General features: G+C 54.8%; 1 protein-coding gene and 1 long non-coding RNA gene across 2 annotated transcripts in view; one reads left to right on the top strand and one right to left on the bottom strand.

The window, feature by feature from the left end:
* Fanca (FA complementation group A) overlaps window positions 1-23,763 on the top strand; it is a 38,421-nt gene that overhangs the window by 14,452 nt on the left and 206 nt on the right. Inside the window, exons 18-42 of the mRNA XM_027932972.2 lie at window positions 774-868; window positions 1,574-1,634; window positions 1,716-1,765; window positions 4,633-4,706; window positions 6,558-6,671; window positions 8,110-8,246; window positions 8,571-8,641; window positions 8,902-8,998; window positions 9,129-9,316; window positions 10,171-10,267; window positions 10,818-10,991; window positions 12,315-12,388; window positions 13,862-13,990; window positions 16,752-16,836; window positions 17,793-17,953; window positions 18,454-18,559; window positions 19,510-19,569; window positions 19,706-19,810; window positions 20,337-20,449; window positions 21,395-21,527; window positions 22,313-22,375; window positions 22,612-22,717; window positions 23,082-23,157; window positions 23,341-23,512; window positions 23,600-23,692. Of these exons, the coding sequence (XP_027788773.2) occupies window positions 774-868; window positions 1,574-1,634; window positions 1,716-1,765; window positions 4,633-4,706; window positions 6,558-6,671; window positions 8,110-8,246; window positions 8,571-8,641; window positions 8,902-8,998; window positions 9,129-9,316; window positions 10,171-10,267; window positions 10,818-10,991; window positions 12,315-12,388; window positions 13,862-13,990; window positions 16,752-16,836; window positions 17,793-17,953; window positions 18,454-18,559; window positions 19,510-19,569; window positions 19,706-19,810; window positions 20,337-20,449; window positions 21,395-21,527; window positions 22,313-22,375; window positions 22,612-22,717; window positions 23,082-23,157; window positions 23,341-23,512; window positions 23,600-23,692 (2,634 nt within the window). The remainder of the gene's footprint in view (window positions 1-773; window positions 869-1,573; window positions 1,635-1,715; window positions 1,766-4,632; window positions 4,707-6,557; window positions 6,672-8,109; window positions 8,247-8,570; window positions 8,642-8,901; window positions 8,999-9,128; window positions 9,317-10,170; window positions 10,268-10,817; window positions 10,992-12,314; window positions 12,389-13,861; window positions 13,991-16,751; window positions 16,837-17,792; window positions 17,954-18,453; window positions 18,560-19,509; window positions 19,570-19,705; window positions 19,811-20,336; window positions 20,450-21,394; window positions 21,528-22,312; window positions 22,376-22,611; window positions 22,718-23,081; window positions 23,158-23,340; window positions 23,513-23,599; window positions 23,693-23,763) is intronic.
* On the bottom strand, window positions 7,148-13,866 carry LOC117794757 (uncharacterized). Its single transcript, XR_011705377.1, has 2 exons — window positions 13,114-13,866; window positions 7,148-9,353 (listed from the first exon to the last, which is right to left on the bottom strand). It is a non-coding gene; the product is annotated as an uncharacterized lncRNA (long non-coding RNA).

Raw genomic sequence — 23,763 nt, 5'->3', positions numbered from 1 at the left:
GGAATCCCCTTGAGGGCAGCCCCTGACATCCTAGAGGAGGCAGCAGACAGCATCCCAGTCAATCCAGGCGCTCTGGCTTCTCTAGAGGGCTGAGCTGTCCCCAAGGGCCCATGCTGCTGGGTTGGTGCTTTTGAGGGCAGAAGACAGCCAGCGTGGCCTCTTTCCCTGTTTGCATGTATCTGGAGGGTCTGTGTGCACATGCCAGGTCCCCTTTACCTCTCTGCATGCATTTGGAGGATCCATGTGCGTGTCCCAGTTCCACTTGCTGGGTAGTACCCTCCTCAACCTTCACCTTCATTTATGTAGTTTTTGCATAAATGAAGGGCCTAAAACATGCTGAGCATGTGCTCAGCTGAGCTACTTCCCAGCCCTAAGCTTTTACCTCCCGACTGCAGAGAATCCTGGCAGCGCCAATGTTAGTCCGCTCTGTCACATTGTCCCCCATGCAAACTAAAGTTGAACAGCAGGCATGCCACTTAAGGCGGCTCCAGAGTGGCTCTTGCAGCCCTCCCCCACAGGCAGGTCCAAGAAGGTGGGGCTTACGGGTTGGCCTCTGCTTCCTTACCTCCCTTTTTTTTTTTTAAAGAGAGAGAGTGAGAATTTTTTTTTTTTTTTTTTTAATATTTATTTTTTGGTTTTCAGCGGACACAGCATCTTTGTTTGTATGTGGTGCTGAGGATCAAACCCGGGCTGCACACATGCCAGGCAAGCGCGCTACCGCTTGAGCCACATCCTCAGCCCCCTTACCTCCCTTTTTCTCCTTCCCTGTGCAGAACCAGCCCCACAGCCAGGCAGCTCAAGACGTGGAGAAGGCCCTCCTAGTGTTTCAGCACACAGGGAAGATCCCAGTCCCAGTCATGGAGGCCAGGTAGGGGGCTGCTGGGCACGGTGGTGGCAGGGTCAAGAGCTGTGTCCTGCTGCAAGTTACAGGGTGCTCTTCCTCCCAGAAACAGCCAGTGGGTGCCCTAGAGTCACGTGGGAGGGAAGACCACAGGCCAGTGTAGCAGTGGTGGGTTTTTGTATTTTTGGTGCTGGATTAAACCCAGGGATGCCTAACTGCTGAGCTACATCCCCAGCCCTTTTGATTTTGAGACTGGAGTTGTCTCACTAAGTTGCTAAGGCTGGTCTTGAACTTGCAATCCTCTTGCCTCAGCCTCGGGAGTCTCTGAGATTACCAGTGCTCGCCACGATGCCTAACTCAACAATGGCTTTCTAATTAATGCTTGCTTAGGGACCAAAATGGAGTCAGTCCAGGGAATTGAACAGCAAACTCGATTGGATTCATTGTGGTCCCCAAACACCCAGAATCGTGGTTGCTACCAGTGCAGGCAAGACTGACTGTAGCTCCTGGGATTGAGCGCAGATCCAAGGAAAGAATGGTCCCCGCTGACCCTGCCTACTGCTGGGCAGGCGGCCGTGTCCCAGACTCCCTGGAGTGCAGGGCTGTCGCCCACTGATGCCCTCTGCAAGACTCATCCCAGCACCCTGGAAAGAGAACGGCACACGGGTAGGCAGCAGCCGTGTGCAGAGCACCTGGACTGACTGTGGTGCTGTCTGCTTCTCTGTGCTGCAGCATATTCCGGAGGTCATACTACCTGTCCCACTTCCTGCCTGCCCTGCTCACACCGCGAGTGGTGAGTACGACGGACGTGTCCATGCATGTGGCCACCTCTGGAATCGAGACACTCCTCACTGGGCTCTGGTTCTTTCCACAGCTCCCGTCAGCCCCGGATTCCCGAGAGGCTCTCATAGAAGCCCTGAAGAGGTACATGGAAGCTTTTCCAGAAGGGCTTTGATGATGCAGAGAAGTGTGATTCTCTTTTAGAGAAATGTCTTTCACCTGTGTTTATTGTAAAATGTTGGCTCCAAAAGTAGTTGGTTATGATTTTTTTAAAACAAAATCTGCTCAATTCTCAATATCACCGCTTAGTATCATTCTTGAGTGAAACTTTGGGAGACTGGGTTAGTGTTGACGTTCCAGTTCATAATTGTGGTAAGAGGATTTAGGGATAGAAGGAAAGGAAGAGCCTGAAGAAGCCTCAGGTGGGAGGACTAGGGTGGCCCTCGAGATTCACCAGGATCCTGGGGTCTTGGATGGCGCGCCCACAGGTGGCCTCCACTGGTGGTGGAGGGTGGGTGCCTGCAAGGCCCTTCTTCCTGAGGGAGGTAGGAAGTGCCTGCTGTTTCCAGGGCCCATGGGGGCTGGCAGGAAAAACCTCTAGCACCCTTGTTTTTATTTATTTGTGATATACATAAAGTATTTCTGATACATAGAACTGCACATACAGCAATTTAAAACACATTTAAAGTACCACCATGAACCTCCACCCATATTTTGCTATCTTTGCCTTTTAAAATAGATTCTTTCTGCTAGGCCAAAGCCCTTGGGTGTTTCCACACCCTCACCAGCATTGTTTTCATTCTTCCGTAGGAGCATTTACAGTGGGTGAGAGTTGGCATCTTGTGTGTTTTTTTTTTGGGGGGGGAGGGGAATTGCGGTTTGAATCCAGGGGCCCTCAACCACTGAGCCACATCCCCAGTCCTGTTTTGTATTTTATTTATGGTCTCGCTGAGTTGCTTAGTGCCTTGCTGTTGCTGAGGCTGGCTTTGAACTCACAGTCCTCCTGCCTCAGCCTCCCGAGCTGCTGGGGTTACAGGTGTGCTCCATTGCTCCTGGCTCACACATCAGTTTTTCTTCTTCGGCTGCGACCAACACAGCCAGAGCTTCACCTGGCGGCCCATCGTACTCTGGCTCTGTTCTAGCTGCTGTGTGGCGTTCTCTCTCTGCTGAGCACCCTCTCAGCACACACCACTCATCAGGTCTCACAGACTGAACGGCCAACAGCTGTCCATGCCTGCAGGCTGGACTCTTGAAGCACAACTTCAGTGAACATCCTCAGGGTGTGTCTGGGAACACTGGGAGCTTCTAGCGCAGTGACAGTGAGTTTTCCGTTCTCCAGTGTGTCTTTCTGTGCATCTTTTGTAGATGACTACTGATGACCTAGATTTCATTGCTACGGCAAACAGCATGTTCTCTTGAATTCTTTCTTCGGGTATGGCTGAGGTTTGGGTATCCTGGTGTCTAGCTTCTATTCTGGTTGTTAGCCGCTGGCCTCTTGCCTTCTGTCATGCTGTGTTAGGAAGGAGTGTTGGTTTAACCTAGAACGACAGCAGTCTGATCCTCACTGCAGTAGGAATGCTGCTGAGAGTCACCCTGGATCAGGTGCTCGTGGTGACTGCTCTGGGTGTGTCTCTGTGTGGAGGAGCCCTCTCGCTGGCCCACTCAGGACTTCCTGAGGGTCGAGTTCTCAGGACGATCATGCTCTTCTCCTGGTCCTGTGGTAATGCCTGAGGTAGGTTTTTCCTGCTGTTGAACTGTCCTTGCCTTCCTGGGATGTCCCTGCTGGGATGAGGTTTTGTTAGGAACTGCTGGACGTGATATGGTGATGGTCGGGGCAAGTTTCACCAAGCCTGAGCCTGATCCTCTTCGTGTACCTTGGCTGCCTAGGCAGTGACGTTTTCGTGCTTTACAAGATGGATGGGTGGTTTTCTTCTGTGCCCTGAGCAATGTGTGGAACTGAGATTCCTATGGCTGAGGCTTGGGCCAAGCTTGGCTGCATAGCTGTCTGGTCCTGATGACGTCTGTGGTGTCAGTGACTCTGTTTTGTGAATAGCTATTAGGTTAGCCAGGTTTTTTTTTTTTTTTATTCCTCTTGAGTCTTTTGTAGGTTTCTAGAAAACCTGTGTCATCTAGGTTTCAAATTCATTGACATAGCGTCGTGCATACAGTGGTGTGGGGAGCCAGCAGGGGCTGGTGCTGCCTGGACACAGGGCAGTAGGCCATGGCACAGGACATGGAGGACAATTGCGTCGCCACAGATAGGTCACCAAGCCTCCTTCCAGGGTGGGGACTACTTGTTACGCCTGATGCAGAGGCCTGTAGTGCATTCTGCCAGCCCTAGGGACAGCATCGAAAGTGCTTGCTTGCAGGCCCTGGGAGGGATCAGCACAGATGCCCAATGGGTTGGTCTGCGCCTGGCACCGGCAGAGAGACTGGCAAGAAATGAGCATGAGGGCATAGCTGTGCTCCAGATTAAAGCCCAGAGCGGCAGAGCAGAGTCTCAGGAGGCAGCCTGGAGATGGGTCACACAGACTGTCAGCGAGTTCTGTCTGGGTGTGACGTGTCACTTGGGTCTTCCGGGTCTTCTTAGTAGTGATGGCTATTCATAATCACGCTTGGTGTGTTGTGGAGGAAGTACCATGCAAAGCCTATGTATGTTTTTTTTCTTAAACCATTATGGAACCTGGTGCAGTGGCACACACCTGTGATCCCAGCGACTTGGGAGGCAGAGGCAGGAGAATCGTAAGTTCAAGGCCAGGCTCAGCAACTTAGCAAGACCCTAAGCAACTCAGTGAGATCCTGTCTCAATAAAAAGGGCTGGGATGTGGCTCAGTGGTTAGGTGCCTCTGGGTTCCATCCCTGGTAACAAACAAAAACCAGGATAGTACTATACACAGTGAAGTATCATTTATTTAAATTTAATGTTTTTTACTTTGCAAAACAGTTTAGGAGTCAGAAACTAGGGAATTAAATTGCATGATTGACTTGAATATTGTTGTCTTCCGATCCAGAGCAGATAAAATCCCCCAGTCTCTGTATGCTGCCTACTGCCAAGCCTGCTCCACTGCTGAGAAGCCTCCAGAAGGTAGTCTTGCCCTTGCTGGGGCTGATGCTTCCCATTTCCCTGGCTCAGAGCCCCTGCCCCCAAGGCTGCATCAGTGACCGCCAGGGCTGTTCATAGTGACACCGAATGAGATGGGGGTTCCATAGGTTGCCTTAACCTGGCTCTTATAAGGGGTGTTTGGAGCGGACGCCCCTGTGCCTGCCAGGTGCCTGTGCTGACTCCTGCAGGCACAGTAGGTGCCATGATGTGTGGCTACTCTGGTGCCTTAGATGGCCCCGAGAAGCACATAGGGAACAGATGGTGGTGGAGGCCCCACTTGCTCTGTGAGCACGGAGCGCGAGGGGGAGCTCCACAGCCCTGCAGGTCGCTGTCGCACACATCTGCACATGCACACCCGTGTCCTTTCTGCCAGCTCTTGCAGCAGCAGGGAAGGGCCCTGTCCAGAGCAACCTGGTGCTTTGCCCTGTCATTTTGTCACAGGGACCAGCACCTCGTCATTGAAGCAGAGAGTTTGTGGGTTTTGGTTTTGGGTTTTCTTCTTGGTGCTGAGGTTAATCCTAGCAATACACTGCCACTGAGCTGCACGATCCCTTTTTATTTTCTACTTTGAGACAGGGTCTCACTAAGCTGCCTCCAACTTGTGATCCTCCTGTTTCAGCCTCTAAATCACTAGCACTGCAGGCGTACTGTGTCCATCTTTGTGTTTGTTCCTTTTTTATGTCCCTTGACATCTGTAGGGCCATGCAGGCTGAACAAGCCTGTTCTGTTCGACATAGTCCTCTCTCCAGTTCTATCTCCAACCCTCCTTCCATAGGCCTAGACAGTTCCCCGTGGTTGTGGAGACCCAGGAGAAGCTCTGGCAGGGACCAGTGCTGTGTTGGGGACAGCTGGGAGGTCTGACGCCTTAGCCACATGGTGAGGGCTTCTCTTCAGAGAGTTGCCCTCCTTCACACCTTCCTACTTTAGGGGACCAAGCCCTAACCCTCATGCTTCTAGGCAAGTGCTCTACCACTGAGCTGTACTTACTTCCCAGAAATTTTTTTGATACCCAGGATTGAACCCAGGGAGTGCTTGACCACTGAGTCACATCCCCAAACCTTTTTGTTTTATTTTGAGTCAGGGTCTTGGTAAGTTGCTGAGGCTGGCTTTAAACTTGCTACCCTCCTGCCTCAGCCTCCCGAGCCTCCGGGATTACATGTGTGTGCCACTATGCCCGGCCGACCCAGACCTTTTTAAATTTTGAGACTCAGATTCATGACCCATGCTGAGTCACTGGGTCACAGGCCCGCGACCCTGCCCTCAGCTCCTGGGTCCCCAGGTGCTTTCATGGTGTGTGGTGGAGTTCTCGAGCAGAGCCATGGCTGCCAGTTCCTGCTGGGCGAGACCCACAGGCGCAGCGTGCACTGGTGAGTGTGTGCCTCTGCAGCCAAGCCACATGTGAGCTTGCTTTGCTCTAAGGCACGCCTCTCCTTTTCTAGCGAAAACGATGTGAGAGTTTAAACCAGGATCTTTTGCCAACGTGTCTCCTGAGTAGATGTAGCCGCAGGCTGAGCTGGTGACAGTCGCCAGCTCTGTCCCAGGCCTGCTGGGGGATGTGGATGTGTGGCTGCCTCCCTCAGTCGTCCAGCTGGGATGCCCACCTGCCCCTGCCCCCATCTGTCCCTGCCCCCATCTGTGCACCTCTGTTTCCATTACACCTGTGCGTTCACACTCATGGCTGTGGTCTGCAAAACTGCTTTTCTTCACTTTGTTTATAAGCATTTTGATGTGACACGCTGTACACAGTGTCAGAGAGAGGATCCATTGTCTGTCCTTGACACCTAGGCCTGGCATCTGCAGGAACCTGTTTCCCCTCTGCCTCCCCTCCCTCAGGTGCAGCCTTGGGAATGAGGGCAGAACCCACCCATGCCGAGGAGCCCCTGGGACCACTCAGGGTTGCGCTGACAGAACTCAGAGCCTTGATGGCAGACCCCACCCAGGCTGACGGTGAGGACGGGGTGTCTGATAGAGTGTGCGTGTTCTGCGTGAGTGTGCAGTGTGGGGTTGGAGCCATGGCAGTGGAGGCTGTGTCTTTCCTCTGGTCTCACTGCAGCTGCCTAGACCCTGGGCAGAGATGAGCGCTGTGCTATTTGGCAGCCAGTGGGACGGGCAATGGAGGAAGAAAGCTGAGCAGGGCTCGTAGGAGGCTGTTTCTCCAGTATCCTGGCTGTCTGTGTTAATGTGAAGTACCCTGGGCCTCTACTCTGTCTCTGAAACACTGAGTGGGGGTGAAGGCTTCATGCATGGAGTGAGAGCATGCATAGCCCCTTAGCACTTGGTGCGACCCAGCAGTCTGTGGCAGTGAAAACTGACTGCAGGACGTTCAGATTCTTACTAGGATGCAGAATCTGAAATAAGTAAGCCACATGTTTCCTGAGCATATTGCCGCTTACTGTTGCTATAACAAAATACCCAACACTGGGTAATCTTTAAAGAAATAAGATATATTTAGTTCACAGTTCTGGAGGCAGGCAGTCCCAGGCTTGACTGTATGTGCAGAAGGGCACAGGCAAGCAGGAGGCCAGAGAGACCAGGACCATCAGGCCTGTGCTTTTGTGACAGTCTCTCAGCCTCCTGGGAGGCCCAGTAGTGTCCTGGAGAACCACAGCAGGCCTTGTGAGGTGATGCCCCTGGGACCCCACCACACCCACCAATGCCACCACCCTGGGAACAAACCACGCCCACCGTCACACAGAGTAACCAGTTTCAGTTGTCACACAAACAGCCCCGCAGCACTGCAGCTCTGGGGTGCAGCCCCTCCCTGAGGCCGCCTGCACAGGCTGGAGACACAGCCTTTCAGAGCCGTGCTCGCGTGGTCCTGGGGTGCTCTTGTTGTGTTTTTTGAGGCTGGGCTTGCTAGACTCAAACACCTGGGCTCTAGTGATGCCCCTGCCTCAGTCTCCCCAGTGGTAGCACCACAGGCCTGTGCTGCCAGGCCTGGCCAGAACGTGGCCCTTGGAGGGCACTGTGAAGAGTTCTGCTCTTAAGCCAGAACCTGAAAAGGTCAGCTCAGCTGCTTCCTGAGCCACAGGTTTGCATGCTAGAGTGGGGTGGTCGGCCTTCGTCTCGCCCCGGCTGTCCAGTGCCGTGTGGGAGGGTTGGGCTGGGGTTTCAGAAGCCAAAGGCTGATCCCCGAAGAAGGAGCAATGGAAGCAGGCCCAGCATGTCCACACCACATGTGCTCAGTGTCACGAGGCATAGGTCCCCGTGTGTCCGTGGTCTGATCACTGCCTCCCCCAATGAGAATGAGCTTTGCCACTGCCTGGCTGGGGTGTGGGAGCCAGCTGGTGGCCGAGGCTTTTTAGCTTTCTGCGAGGCCATGTCAGCCCCTGAGCACTGGTCTACCCCGTGTCCTGTCTTCCCTGACTGGTTTCTCTACCTGCAGTTATATCTGCTCAGATGGCCGTGGTTTCTGAACGACTGAGCGCGGCCTTGGGGCATGGTGAGGATGACAGCCCCCGTGGCAGAGGGAGGATTCAGCTCAACGTCCTTGCTCCAGAACTTCAGCAGCAGGAGCAGCTGGTGGGTGCAGGCTGTGGCACCAGCCGCTTCGTAGGTTATGTCAGGAGCTGGGTCAGGCTTCAAAGACCTGGGCCCTCCCTGCCCAGGCCAGCCAGCCCGTTTGTGTGCGTCCTGGCTGCAGACACCTTCTGCAGCCCCAGGCCTGAGTCTCTACTCACCCTTTTCGGCTGCTCAGCATTGATTTCCAAGTCCTGGACGAGTCCTGGAATCGGCAGGGGTGGGGGTCCCGGGACCAGCTGCCCTGCCATCTCCCCATGCTTGCACAGGCTGCTTCCCGTTGCTAGTGGTGGGAGCTACAGCCGTTGGTGGCCATGTCCCTCCCAGGTGGTGGACCTCCTGCTCTCAGCTTTCTGTCAGAGCCTGATGGTGGCCTCCAGCTCTGCCCCTCCAGAGAGGTAAGGGCTCAGGAGTTTGACTGGGTGATCCTGGGCTGTCCTGGGGCATCAAGATAGCAGGCCAGGCCGGAGTGAGCTCAACTTCCAGGAGCAGGTGTCCAGGCCGACTTCCAAAAAGTGGGGATTTGTAGAAGTCTTGTTGTCCTTGGTCCCTGTTTGGAGGAATGACCTGGCCCTTTGTAGGCCTCTGCACCTGGATCAGCTGTGGGAGTGGTGTGTGGGGCTGTGAGGGGCCAGGGCCTCACCTCTGTTATCTACAGGCAGGGTCCCTGGGCAGCCTTCTTTGTGAGGACCCTGTGTGGACCTACGCTGCTGCCTGCAGTCCTTACCCGCCTCTGCCAGCTGCTCCACCACCAGGTAGGCTCCCCCTTCATGCAGGCCACACGGGGGCTGCTCCAAGGGCTGGGCAGCCTGGCTAGTCCTCCAAGCACAGGAGCCTTCTGGCTGGGGGGCTGTCACCAGCTCTGCCACTTGTCCCTCTCTTCAGGGCCCACGCTTGAGTGCCTCACATGTGCTGGGCTTGGCTGCCCTGGCTGTCCACCTGGGTGAGCCTGGGTCTGCACTCCCGGAGGTGGAGCCAGGCCCTCTTGCCCCGGCCAGCAGCCTTCCTGTCCCCAGGTTCCTCGACAGCCTCCTGACGTGCCACACCAAGGAGTCCTCGCTCTTCTGCCTGAGGTAGGCCGACTCTCCTCTCAGTCACTGCTCTCCTCTCCTGGGAAAAGAAATAAGCATCCATCAGATGATACCCTGGAGGACTGGGTGGGCTGGGGTGCGGCTCAAGGAGAGCACTGGCCCAGCATGTGCAAGGCCTGGGGCCTTATCACTAGCCCCCAGAAAAGACAGACGTGTAGAGGGAGAGGTTTCCACCTTGTGGACGTCTCTGATACACCTTGGTTACTGCACAACTCCTAGGGAGCGTGTCGCTGCTGTTTTCTGGTGTGGATGCTCCTGGGTGCGTTAGGAGTGGTGGGGGCGCCCACGCACACCTGCAGCCTGGCCCCACGCCATCTTTGCTGCGTCTCCTTTCTTGCTCCCCACCTTCCTGGTGCTCTGGTCTCTGGAGCGGGGGGGCAGAAAGGCTCTGTTCCCGTTCATCGTTGCCCCTGCACATCATCACAGCTGGTCTTATGTGACTGGCTCCGTGGACGCCGAGGCCATGCTCAGGGATGTCCCCTGTGTGCGAAGAAGCATGCACATCTCTCAGGACACGCCTGAGCACACCTTTCACTGGCTCTGAGGACTCCTCCTCTTCTGTTCATGGGGATGACACACCCTCAAGTCCAGGGTGTCCACCTCCCTCCTGGCCGTGTCCCTTACAGAACACCCAAGTTCCTGGTTGGTCTGAGGCGGGTGGTACCAGTTCAGCCCTTGCACACCTGAAGTGCACCTCTGCCTCGTGTGGTCAGGGACTTGTGGGGATGGCAGCTCCAGCTCAGGGGATGGCTGGGGATGGCTGCTCAGGCCCCAGGCCAGAAGGTGCTGAGGTCAGTGTAGCGAGCCCTCCATGGTTGTTGCTGCTCTGTTCGCAGGTTCTGCACCGCAGCGCTCTCTTACGCTCTGTGCAGGGTCTCTCCCCAGCCCTGCGACTCTTGGCACAGCTGTTTGTCTCCAGGTCTTGTCAAAAAGGTAGGTGTACGGGTTTCTGGTCTTCTGTACTGCAGAGGCCAGGTCTGCCACTGTCGCAGGTTTCGGTGGGCATCGGGCCTTGGTTGGGGACTGCCGTGGCCATCTGGGGTGTATCCCTACTGAATCTGGGTGTGAAGTAGCAGCTGCACCTGTCTGCTCCTCTTAAAGAAACAGACACTGGCATTCACAGGGTGTGTTCACGAGAAGCTTCTTTCCATCTAAAGGAGAATCCTAAGGCTTTCATCTAGTGGATCCTGCTGCGTTTGTCAGAAGGGCAGACTCCTTGGGCGTTCCATCCCTGAATGTCCACAGTGGGGGCAGCGGGTACCACAGCCCAAACCCCTCCCACGGGGCCAGGGCAGACCTTTGGAAGGTGGTGTGGCTCCAGCCCTCTACGTTCGGGCCTGCAGCCCCAGAGGCAGTTGGATGCACTCACAGACGCCAGCTCGGGGCAGCAAATGCCAAGCATGGGGGACACTTTGCCCCCAAGGTCCCCTGCGGGGCACGGCTGGGGGAACGGTGTTCTGGCCTTACCATGTGTCTCTTTCAGTTCCAGTTTCTTGTGTTCAGATTCTTCTCAGAGGCCCGGGTGCCTCTCCCTCAGGAGGATGCAGCTGGCCTTCCCTGGGGACCCCTGTGCCTTTCCCCTGCAGATTGGAAGATGGCCACACTGGCCCTGTGGAGACAGGGCCACTTCCAGGAGCTGCTCACCGGGGAGTTTCGTGTAGGTTGCCCCCTCCCCACCTGGGTGTGTGAGCGCTGAGCTGAGAGGCATGAAGCCCTGGGGTATGCAGGCCCACTCCGCACTGAGGCCACTAGAGCTCCACGTGCAGCTGTGAGAAACTCTGTGGAAATACCTGATGTGCTTCCCAGGCTCCCCCAGCCGTCCCTGGATTGAATCCAGGGGTGCTCTACCACTAAACTCATATATATTTTGAGATAGGGCCTCATTAAATTACTGAGGCCGGTCTCTCAACTGTGATCCTCCTGTCTCAGCCTCCCATTTTGCTGGGATCACAGGTGTGAGCCTCTGTGCCTGGCCCAATAGTAACTTTTTACAGAAGATTTTAAGGGTGAATTAAAAACACATTGCAGCTGAGTGCGGTGGCGTGCCTGTAATCTTAGAGGCTTGGGAGACTGAGGCAGGATTGTAAGTTCAAAGTCAGCCTCAGTGAAAAGTGAGGCGCTAAGCAACTCAGAGAGACCCTGTCTCGAAATAAAGTACAAAATAGGGGCTGGGGATGTGGCTCAGTGGTTAAGCACCCCTGCAGTCAATCCCCAGTACCCCCCCCGCCCCCCCCCCCACACAAAAAAAAACCACATTGCTGCTCCACCATTCCCTCGTGTGTCTGAACAGTTGTTAAGTTAGGGAAAAAACCTGAAAGGTGGGTTGCACGACTTTCCCAGCTTGTTCAGCATCCCAGTGTGGGAGGGGCGTGCCAGCTCCTCCCAGGGGCCCCATGGAGGCAGAGGGGCCTGCTCCCAGCTTGCACCTGGTTGCCTGGCCTTCGCCCTCACCCTCAAAGGGTCTGCTGAGGGTCCCCATAGTGTGAGGCTTTGAGAGCAGCCCACCTGCCCACATCTGTTTGTAAAACTGCTCTGGGAATCTTCAGACAGGAAGTGGGCTGTGAGGAATACCTGAGCAGTGGTTATTCCCACAGGGCTCCCCCCAGCGCAGGGAGCCAGGAACTCATCTGTCTTGGCTTTGCCTGATCACCCGTTGTGTGTGTGTGTGTGTGTGGGGGGGGGTGCAGCACATGGGCCAGCGGCTCAGGGCTGGGCAGTGATAGCGTCAGAGCTCCATGGCACCTGTCCTCACTTCTCGGGCTTGGAGCAAATGCACTTGGTAGAAGAGGCGAGTGTGGAACCTGTGATCTGAGAGGCCTGGTCTCCTGGGGATGGAGTGTGCACAGGTGTTTCCTTGACAGAACTGGGGCCCTTTCTGTCAGGCTCTTCAACTGCAGTTGGCTTTAGACAGGCCTTTGTTTTGGGGATAAAGCAACAAGTGTGTGGAGTTTGCCCTGCACTGACCACCCTTGTCTCTCAGCTAACCTTTGGGGACTGGCTGCAACTGGAACTGGAAATCCAACCTGGAGCCGATGCCCTGTCAGACACAGAGAGGTGAGTGTCTGTGGGAGCTCCTCAAAAATGGCCTCAGTTTTCTACCAAAGTTTGTCTTTTTACCTTCAGTGCAACATTCATGTTAACTGTGTAGCCTCTGCACCAATTCTAATTATTTCATTCAGGAAGCATTTATTGAGCTTCTGTTCTGAGGCAGACTTTCCTAGAATGTCCTAGAAGCTGGGCCTGCAGTGTGTCAGATGAGCCTGCCATGATGGCACCTGTGTGCAGACAGGGCACATGAGGTGCACAGAGGGCTCTGCATACCTGACCGGGCTGTGCCCTCGTGACAACAGGTGAACTGGAAGTAGGGATGAGCACTGCCAAGACAGGGCCGGGGAAAGGGTGGCTCTGGGCATGTGCCATCTTGAGATGGGAGTACCACAAGCTGGGCAAATCCAGGGCTGAAGACTGTCATGCCAGGCCTGCTGTTCTGGGCACATAAATGGCTTGTTGAAGGACTTGGGTTTGAGGGTATGGAGTTTAGGGCACAGAGAGGAAACTGTCGTCACCACAAAGGCTGGGTGTAAAGTACCACTGGTAAAGTACCAGCTGCAGATGCAGGCCCGTGGCTAGTTGGCTCTGAGAGTCTTCCCTCCCATGCTCACACTGTCCTCCGCTGCAGTGGACATCTGGGTACATGGGAAACGGACATGGCAGACCACACTTTCTTGGTGTGAGGGTTCCTAAGAACCTCATCTTAACTAACCCTAGGTCTCTGTTACCTGGAGGTTATGTCCAGACGTGTTCCTGGATGTCCTGTTCTATGTGTGGCCCTGGGGTTGAGCCAGGGGTGCTCTACCACTGAGCTGGACCCAGCTCTGCTTAGTTTTTATCTGAGACCCGGTCTTCCTGGCCTGGAACTTGCATCTTCCTGCCTCAGCTTCCTGGGTAGTTGGGTTTTCAGGTGTGCACCACCCACCTGGCTCCTTTCTTAATCCCACGAGTGATGCGTAGACGGCTCTGTGCAGGCGACAGACAGCAAAGCCCTGGCCTACTTGCAGGCTTGCAGCTGTGTGGTTGTGGGATGGGTCTCCATCCCCTGGAGGCCCTGCTGGCTCCCACAGTGCCCCGGCACTTTTTGTCAGCTGCCCTGCAGTCTGAACACAGACCTCACAACTGTGTATGCAAGAAGACTGGGCAAAGTTCAGACATCCTTGATGACTCAGCCTGCACGTCTTTTGGGTGTGTAGCCGTTGGTCAGGCTGCAGGACAACACCCCATCTGGACTTTGGTCAATGGCAGCAGTTTGCAAGGGTGGATCTGCCCCCGAGATTATGCCTTTCCAGGTCCTAGCCTGGCAGGTAGTCAGGCCTCCAAGAGGCCATGCTGAAATGTGTGCCTGAGACTGTTAGTCCCAGCCCCTCCAGTGTTCCCAGCAATCACTCAGACTTCCCACGTACAGATTAGGAAGAAACACTGGCCATGACTTGCTTCCTCCTCCTCAGAACTGACATCAGCATTCACTTGCAGACAGGACTTCCACCAGTGGGCAATCTATGAGCACTACCTCCCTGCGCCCTCTGCTTCAGGAGGCTGTGATGGAGACCTGCAGGTGGCGTGCACGGTTCTGGTCAACGTGCTGATGGACTTCTATCAAAGGTCAGCCACACAACACCAAATGCATTTGACTTTTAGGCAGTTCTGAGAATGCACTGTCCCTCCTCAGTCCATCACGTTACACAAAACGCATTTGGGCAGAAGGTGGTACTTAGAGGGAGGCATCCTGGGTCAGCTTTTTCTCCTAGGGCACAGCTTGTGGCAGGAGGAACAGCCATTTCACACCTGTTGTGCAGGGTCAGCAATGTGAAGATGGTACCGGTGGCCTGGCGAAAATCCCCCCTCCCATAGCAGGGCTGGCATGCAGTGCTTGAAGCAGTGAGTGTGGACTGGCCAGGTGTCTCCTGGGGTAGACGGTTCTAGCCCCTTTGTCCTCAGGAATGCTGCTAGTGACTCTCCAGGTTCCACCCATCCCTGTCTCGCCCAGCAGGGCTGTGTAGAGGCCCTGAGGCAGACAGTTTCCTTCCCAGGTGGTAGGCAGTGAATCTTAGGATGTTAGTTGTGAAGATGGAGTCCAGACAGTTTCTTCCACTGTCCCTCCTGCTCCCTGGGGCCCATGAAGGTGCTGTCCAGTTGGCATAGCCGTCGTGTGCCATCTGCCGCTGCATGGAAACGTGCTTCAGTGTGGTAGCAGTATAGAGCCTGGGGTGGTGCAGCCCACGCTGTGGAAGCAAGTCAGTCCTGTCCCCTCGAAGGGACAGCCATGTGGGTGTGAAGCTCAGTGAGGGAGTATCTGCTAGTGACCTCCGAGCCCTGGCAGCCAGCCTCCTGCTGTGGAACTGCTTTCTGAACGTCCCAGAAATGGAGTGGCATGTGTGCCCTTGTGTCCTGGGTGTCATTGGCTTCCGTGAGCAGTGCCCCCAGACACATGAGTTCTGATGACAGGGTGTGCCAGGGAGGGTGCACCCCGTACAGGTTTGTGCATGCGTGCAGGGTGGATGCCAGGCTGTGCTTGCATTCTGGCCCTCAGGAATGATGCTGCTGTGAGCATTCCGTGAGGTTTCTGGGTAGGCGTGTATGGAGTGGAGCTGTGGGTGATCTGGTCACTCTGCCCACTCTGCACCCACCTGCAGTGCAGGGGCCCTACTTCCCACATGCCACCTGCCTGCCTGCTCCTCTGGGCATGAGGTGCTGTTTCTCATGGTCTCAACTTGGAGCACCTTTGCATGTGCCTTTGGGGAAGCATCTGATCACATCCCTCACCTGCTCCCAGGTGCTAGGGAATCAAACCCCACGTCCTGTGTCCTCTAGGCAAGCAGTCTGCTGCTGAGCTACACCCCTGCTCCTTTTGCCCACTTTTAAATTGGGTCATCGTACAGAGTCTTTACGTATCCTAGATATGACCTCTTAGCAACTTGTAAATGTCCTCATTCTTAGTTGTCCTTTGATGCACAGAAGTTTTATAAATTTTGATGGAATCCAGTTCATTTGTTTTTAGTTTTAATACCTGTATTAAGGGTTTTTTTTATTGTCATCAGTAGTTTTGAGTTATTTTCATATTTCCAGCTGTCCCAGCACTGCTGTTAAAAATACTTCTCACCCCATTGGAAGGGTTTGTTTCCAGACTCCCAGCTCCACCTGCTAGTTGATGTATCTGTCTGTCCTCCAGCTCTACACACTGATGGCTGTAGCTTTCCAGTAGGTGTTGATGTGGGGAAATGTGAGTCCTCCAGCTTCGTTGCTCTTCAGGATTGCTCTGGCTGTTCGGCAATCTTTGCAATTCTATCTGAATTTTATGAACAACTCCTCGATTTCTCCATGGCCATCTGGCATCCTGATGGGTAGTGCATTCAGTTGTAGACCAGCTTGGGCAAGTATTGTCATCTTAACAACACTGAGGCTTCCATGACCACAGGGTGTCTTTCCATTTATGTAGGTCTGTTTTGTTCTGCAGAATAATAGGGACTGAACCCAGAGCTCTACCACTGACCTACACCCTAGCACTTTTATTTTTTTTGTCCAGGCTGGCACAGGAATCATAGGCGTGTACCACTAAGCTCAGCTTATTTAGTCTTCTTTAATTCCTTTCAACAGTATTTTATGGTTTCCAGGGTGCAAACCTTATGCTTTCTGGGTTGTTTGTTCCTATGTATTTTATTGTTTTGGTGCTCACAGAATGGTTCCTTAGTGTTGTTTTTGGATTAATTGTGGTGTGTGGAAATACAGCTTCTGGTGGTATATTGACGTGCTGAACTCCTTTATTAACTCTGATACTTTTGTGTGGGTCCCCAGGACTTAGTGCAGGCCATGTCGTCTGTGAGCAGAGTTCACATTACTCCTCTCTAGGTTGGATGCCTTTATTCTTTCTCTTATTGAATGGCTCTAGCTAGAGCTTGTAGTAAAGTGGTGAGAGGCTTCTATCTTTACAATTAAATACTGTGTTTTCCAAGCTGCCCTGCATCACGTTGAGAAAGTGTAGAGCTGGAGGACAGACAGGTATATCAACAGCAGCTGGAGTCCAGAAACAAACCCTCACAGGAAGGGTACCAGGACCCTTCTGTTCATAGTTTATCCAAGGGCTTAATCATGATCAGTTGTGAAATCCATTGAATGCTCTTTCCGCATCAATTATAAGTGATTTTATAACTGGAATTTGATGTAAACCCAGTGTTGCATTCTAAGGATAAGTCCTGCTTTTCCCTGATATGCACTACTTGTTATACTTGCTGGATTTGGGCTACAAGAAACGCTGGTTTTGCTGCTTGTTGATCAAGCATTGTGATGCGAGCACTGGAGAGAGGTGGGCACTGCACTGCAGCACTGCTGAAATGCTGAGCAGACTTCTGTGCCGCTTGACTTTCAGTTCAAGGAGTTGGAATCACTTGGAGAGCTCTGGCTGGGTCCCTGGTGGCCACACAGGAAGTGGGGATCTTCTTTCCAGGCTGCAGGTGAGCTGGAGGGAGCCAAAGCTCCCGGTGTCCAGGGCCTTGAGCTGTCTCCTGCTTGAGCATTCCTAGTGTCTGTACTTTCCCTGTCTCGCCCACTATTGCATCCTCTCACCTGATGAGGCCTGGGGCGAAGCTTGGTTAGTGCACAGGAGCCCCGACTCCCTGTCAACTCCATGCAGCCTGGCCTAGGGAAGTGGCAAACAATCTCAGTGCATATTAGCAAGGCAGACCTGCCTGCCAGTGATTGTGTCACCAGAGTGCTGGGAGCCTTTCCTCTGTGGCCCCCATGCTGGGCTGGATCCTAAGGACATAGGATGAGACATGGCAAGGGGGGAAGATGCAGAGGAGATGGCCACAACTTGGGTTTTGTGCAATCAGTGATGATGTAGCTCCCAGCCCAAACTGTGGAAGTCAGGTCTGCTCTTGGGAGCAAAGTACCGGCCATAGTGTATTTTAATGGAATAGGGCACAAGATCTGAATGCATTTCCAGAGTGGGATTCTCGGTTGAATGAATTGAGCATCCTTTGGCATTTAAAAAGTCACACTCAACATTCATTTCATGACAGCATCAGTGTCATGAAAGGCTGTGGAAATGTTCCAAAATAAAGGGGGTTGGCAGCAGAAAGCCACCAACCCTGCCTGGACCCCGTGATGGGGCAGGTAAGTGTGGCCATAACCATGATGCTGGTGGAGCATGGGCCAGGGAGCCTGTGAGCTAACTGGCCCTCTGCCTGTCCCCACGCACACGCGCATGCTTGGAGAGACAGAGGGTAATGGGGAATCGCCCATCCGGCTGCCTGGGGTGAAGGCTCTCCTTCCCTGTGGTTTTTGCAGTCATGATGATTTCCAGGTGGATGAGCTGCCACATTGGTTCTGTCTGCGGCCTCCGTGCACCCCTCTCCTCATGCTTGGAGTGAGGTCAAGTGCCCGAGCCTCTGACCTTGCTCTTTTCCAGGAGATGGTTCTTGACCTGGAGCTGGAGCAGGGTGCAACTACTCAGGGACACTTTGTCTTCTCGGTGTTGCGCAGCCGGCTGCAGCCTCTGGTAGGTGGGCCAGGTGGGGCAGGTGTGGCCACCAGCCTCCAGAGACAGCAGGAGCTGCTTGCATGCAGACGGTAAGGCCTGGCTGGGCAGTGTCATGTAGGGGTACCAAGCTTCTCCTCTCCGTTGGTCGCCTGTCTCTGGCCTCCCCAAGCCTGGGATGGGCCATCCTTAGTGGTTTCTGGGGAGGGCAGGTCTGGGGTGGAAGTGCTGTGGATACAGGCCTTCTCCTCAGGTGCACTGTGAGGTGTCCAACAGGGACTGTGTGCTCAGGGTGTGCCTCTCTGTGCCTGAGTGGCTTGTTGATTCTCGTCGTGGGGATCGTGGTGCAGTCTCCTGCTTGATGGTTGTACAGCTCTTCACCAGTTTCTTTTTTGCTAGCACGTTTTGCAGGACTGCAGCAGCCTGAGCTTGGTGCAGGAGTTGAGGGCAAAGGCACCGTTGGGTGGGGTGGCAGACCAGACCACTGGTTTGGTGGCATCACAGGCTGCAGGGTGCTCCTTATGAGCTAGGCTCCTCCTGAGCCTGCCGCCTGTGCTTGCCTTCACTGTTGACACTGCTCCTTGCCTCCAAGGCTCCTCCTTCGCCTGCCCCCATCCATCCTGGTCGGCGGCCTGCAGGCCCGACAGCCCATCAACCCCCTCTGCGAGGATTTCTTCCACTTGGTCAACTCTGAGCTGGTAGGTGCTGTGTGAGCATAGGCTGGCAGGGGTGGGAGGAGGGCACAGATCACTGGCTGCTGGGACAGGAACAAAAGTCACAGGTGCGTGGTGCCTAGATAGCCAAGAACTCCTGGGAGGACTGTGGCGGCTCTCTCCATAGCCTGTTACCTCTGCAGACGCTCCCTCAGGTGTGCACGTCAGGGCCCGTGGGAGTCTGCCCGCCAGGCACCAGCCTCCTTCTGTGATAGACATCCACCAGTGTGGGCTGCACCAGATCTTAACAATAACTCGGGGGTGGTGCTCACCCTGCGTCCATCGTCTGGGGCTGTGTATCACCAGCTCACTCCACCCTGGAGAGCAGCCGGCTTTTGTGCCTAAAGACCAATGCACAAACGTGACTGGAGATTGAGCTTAGGTTCCCTTCCAGTTGTGCAGAACGGCAGGCGACCAGGAAAGCAGAGCAGTGGCAGCTTTAGAGACTGTGGCACAGCTGTCATCCCAGTGATGTGGAGGTAGAGGCAGGAGGGTCACATGCTCTGGGCCAGCTGGAGCAATTCAACAAGACCTTGACTCAGAATGAAATAAAAAGGGCTAGAGATGTCGCTCAATGGTAGGGCACTTGCCTAGCATGTGCCAGACCCTAGGTTCTATCCCCAGCAGCCCAAGGAAGTGGACAATTGCACAGAGAATAGTGTGTGGTCAGCAGAGACGTGAAATGATAGCGTTGTCACTCTCAGCTAGAGTCAGAGCCACAGCTCCCAGTTCCACCTGGAGCCCATGTGTCTGGGCCAGAGCAGGCGGGCAGTCTTGAGGGGCCTAAGCTGGGGAGGTTCTGGCAGCACACTAGGGCAGCCTTCTGTGGCTGATGGCCAGTTGTCCCTAGTGTGGCTTCATAGCTAAACCCCATAGCACACTGCACTCTGGTCTTGCCCCTCTCTCTGCCACTGGCCTGCTGAACTGTTTTACAGAGAAACTTCTCCTCCCAGGGAGGCGCCTTGACCCACGACATCACCATCCATTTCTTCAGGGTAACTCGTCTCCCCTAGCACCTCCCATGTGACCTTCTCAGGGTCCCTGGGAACAGATCTCCTGTGGGGTGGTGACCTTTAGGAACTGGGCTCACAAGGGTTCCTGGGTGAGCCTCTGCTGTGTTCTCTGCTGCAGGGGCTCCTGAATGCTTGTGCACACAGCCACGACCCCTTGCTGACGGCCAACCTGACTCTGACTGGGTGCCAGACCAAATGCCCCATCCTTCTGACCTCTGCGCTGGTAGGACTGGCTGCTTGGAGTGTGGGGCTCCGCCCATCAGGGCTCCTCACTGCTGCTCCTTGCCTTCTGTGTCTGTCTCCATCTTGGTCATTGTGGCTCAGTTGCAGCTTTCTGTGTGCTCTGTGGGCTGCACAGGCCGCCTCTGTTGCCTGCTGGGGCTACAACTGACCTGCACTTCAGGGCAGGGGGTAGCTGTGCCACACTGGCAGCTTCCTTCTGTGAGGCACCAGCTCTTGCAGGGTGTCATGGGGCAGAGGCAGGGCATTCTCTGTCCTGCCCTCGAGTACAGGTGCCTCGTGGGATTGCTCTGAACACAGCAAGGTAAATAAGGTGCTGCCTGAAGCTATACAACGTGAGCCACAGGGTGAGCACAGGGAGCACCTGGGAAGCCCCAGCCAAGCAGCAGCGAGGGCTCTGGGGAGCTGGCTGTGGGACAGCGCAGCGCCTCATACAGGTGTTCTGGTCCTGGAGGTGGGGCCAAGCAGAGCTGCCCTGACCTGTTTCCTCCTGCTCTCTTCCCATTCAGGCCTGGTGGTCAAGCCTAGAGCCTGTACTGCAAAGTCGGTGGAGAAAACGCTTCCAGGGCCCACTGCCTCTTGAGCTGCAGAGGCTGCAGGAAGCCCAGCAGTTTGCCAGCAAGTAGGCATTGGCAGCAGGACGAGGCAGGGTTGTGACCATGGACATCCTGGGTTGCAGTTGCTAGGGTCCCTTGGAAAGGGGTGGCGAGAACCAGGCTAATAGCCTCCAGTTGGAGCAGCCGGGCAGGTCAGGAGTGTTCATGGGACAGGTTTCAGCAGGTCTCATTCCAACTCAGCTTTCCCATCCCGGCCCCATCTCCTGCTCACATCTAACACTGGCCCCAGACTGCCAGCATCAGGTGTATTAGGGTGCTGATGCTCAGTTCTCCACCCAGCAGCTCAGTCAGACCTGTGGCAGTCAGGGCAGTCCACCTCCTGAGGACAGTTCTTGAGGACCTCCAAGGACACACTGGTCCCAGTACCCAAAGGGTAGAAGCCTTCATGGTCCTTGGTGACTAGTTTTGATTTCCTGATGCGTCTGGATACCTTCAGCGCCAGGGGTGCCCGAAACCTCAGCACATAGAAAGCAGGGCTCATTGCCAGGTGTGGTGGCACAGCCTGTAATCCCAGTGATGCAGGAGGCTGAGAGGAGAATCCCAAGTTCAAGTCCAGCCTCAGCAACTTGGCATGACTTTGTCTAAAAAGAACTAAAAAAGGGCTGTGGACATAGCTCAGGGGTAAAGGTCCCCTGGATAAAGGAGACTCTCCTACTGACCCTAACTCCACCAGAGATAGAGCTGGATCCCTTTGGCCAGACCCAGTACTCCTTGGAGGACAGAGGGCATTGAGTTCCCAGTGTTCTTGTGGACTCTTCCTTCAAGGCTCAGGCATTGGGTTTGGTGCACGGGCTCTGTCCCCCTTGGTATGCTTCCACGTGGGGCTGGCATCCTGCTCTGCCAAGGCCTCATGCAAAACCCAGGTTCTGCATATGAGGACCTGAGCTCCTCTGTATCCTCCCTGGAAAGCTGTTTCTGTGCTGCAGCGATGACACATCTCTCTGTCCCAGCTTTCTGGCCCGTGGCTCGACTTCCCCTGCACCCAACCCTGCCTGGGTCTCAGCTGCAGCGTTGCACTTTGCAGTGAAAAAAGTCAAGACAGAAGGTGCCAGATGGCTGGAGCTGGACTGCGCGAGAGAGGAGGCAAGGCGGGGCTCGTTTTTAATCAGGCATTTCCCAGGGTTTGCCTAGTGGAGGTGGCTTTTCCAGGGAAAATCTTGAGGTTTCCATCCCTTTGTTTGGAAATGAAACTAGCCAACGTGCAGTATTATGACTCAAGTGCTTCTGTGGGGCTCGATTCTTTCCTTGCCACAGCCCTGCAGGCTGTCTGTTGTGAGTGCACAGCACAAGGCAGCATGACAGGACCTTGCGGGTGGCTCCACGTTCTGTGCAGGGATTTTCAGACCCTGGCCTTGTGCTCCTTGGTTGCTGGGCCCTCGAGCCTCACTGCCCATTGACCCCAGCAGCAGCAACCACCTAGGCTGCGAGTGCCGTGCCGTGTGCATGGAAAGCCCTGGCTCCTCTAGAGAGGAATGGGAGGCTGGAAATTGGAACCAGTGTCAGGCAAGCTGGGGGTGAGCAGCCAACATAGGCCAACACAGCCCCAGGCGACTCTCGATTCATGTGCCACCCTGAGATCTGTAGCAGAGCCACGTGATGACAAGATCACGTGGCTCTGCTACAGATCTCACGTAGGCGTTTAAATACCCTACGTTTTCTAAAGGTCTTGTACTTTGGCTAGAAACAATTTAGTGGCTTCAGAACCATCCTCCAGCCAGGGGGCCTGGTCCTCAAGGGTCTGGCTTGCTGCCAGGTCAGTGTCCCCTGCCACACCTGGTGTTACACTGAATCAGCAGTAGTTTTCAAGAAGCTCCAGGGCTGGGACACCTGTGACCTGCGTGCCTAACCATACCTGTTGTCATCTGCAGCTACTGGTTCCCCTCTTTTTCTTTTCCCTGATGGACCTGCTCTCGTCACATCTGATCCCAAACGTAAGTGACCTTCCAGCTGAGGTACCCTCTTTCCCCATGGGTCAGACAGTACACCCCGGATCTCTGGGCATCTCCAGTGTGACACTTTCTATAGGTTGTCACCAACTTACAACTGAGCAAAAAGTCCAGTCCCCTCCCCGCCCCTCACCTCGTGTTCCCATGAGTGTAGCAGTGCTTTCGTGAGCCCACACGGGGGGCCATGCTCAGCCCTTCCTGGGGCTCTTCTCTGGTCACAGGACACGATTGACCCCCCGAAGGCTGTGAACACCTGTGCCGAAGTCCTTGAGTGTTTGCAGAGGCGGAGGGTGGATTGGCTGGTGCTCTTCCAATTGACGGAGACGGGTAAGCTGGCCACTGTCTGGTTTGTGACAGCCGTGTCATTTCTTCAGAAGCAGCCAATGGTTACGAATAAGCCCTTCTTGGGGCTCCCTTTCCAAGCTGTTTTCTTGCTAAATTTACAACTGGTTCAACTGTGGCAACAGAGGACTTATCAGACCACGGCTACCACGTGTAGTGTGTCCGCTCTCCTGCCTGCAGACATCACCCCGCGTGGTGTCTGCCCATCTTCCCAGACCCAGGGGAAGGGAGTCCTCAGCGTGGCCACACAACCTCATGTTGTCCCTGCATCCAGACACACTCCCAGAGTGCACGACAGCTCTGTCCCCAAGGCATCCCCAGAGCTGACTGAGGCCCCTTGGCATTGCAGATGCGGGGCTAGGGCACCTTCTCCTCCGCCTGGCCCCAGACCAGCATACCAAGCTGCTGCCTCTTGCCTTCTACAGGTAACCACCCTGCTGGGCTGGTCCCGGGGGCCTGGTGTGGTCAGAGGGAGCAGCATTTCCCCAGGCACCCTAGACTCCCACCGGATAGGGTCACTTGCCTGCAGCTTGGTGCCACAGATGGGTGGGTGGATACACTCTCTGCACTAACCTACTTAGTCTGTGTCATGTTCTCTTTATCTCTAGTCTTCTCTCCCATTTCAAAGACGACGCCATCATTGGGGAAGAGGCCTTTCTGCGTGTTGCTGTTGACATGTACCTCAAGCTGGTCCAGCTCTTCATGGATGGGGAGACCAGGGCTGTGTCAGCTCCGGCCAGCAGGAGACCAGAGCTCCAGGGCCAGTCCTCTCCCCAGCCTGTGAGAACAGCTCCTGCCAGGGAACGGTGGGGTGAGGTGGCACACCAGTCCTGGTCCACTGTGTCCTGATCTGACTGTCCTCTCTAGGGCAACCCTGTACAACTGATAACAGAAGCTCGTCTTTTTCTGCTGCAGTTAATACCTCAGTGCCTGAAAAACGGCTCCTCAAACATGGCAGAGGTAACTCAAGACCCTCTCCTTGGGTCTGATTTCACATCTCAGCCCCAGGCTGTTGGTCCTGAGTAGTGTTT

This window comes from Marmota flaviventris, chromosome 18, assembly GCF_047511675.1.
Source record: "Marmota flaviventris isolate mMarFla1 chromosome 18, mMarFla1.hap1, whole genome shotgun sequence".
Taxonomy (NCBI): domain Eukaryota; kingdom Metazoa; phylum Chordata; class Mammalia; order Rodentia; family Sciuridae; genus Marmota; species Marmota flaviventris.
Note: the sequence above shows the minus strand (reverse complement) of the source record. Positions and strands in the feature narration are given on the sequence as shown.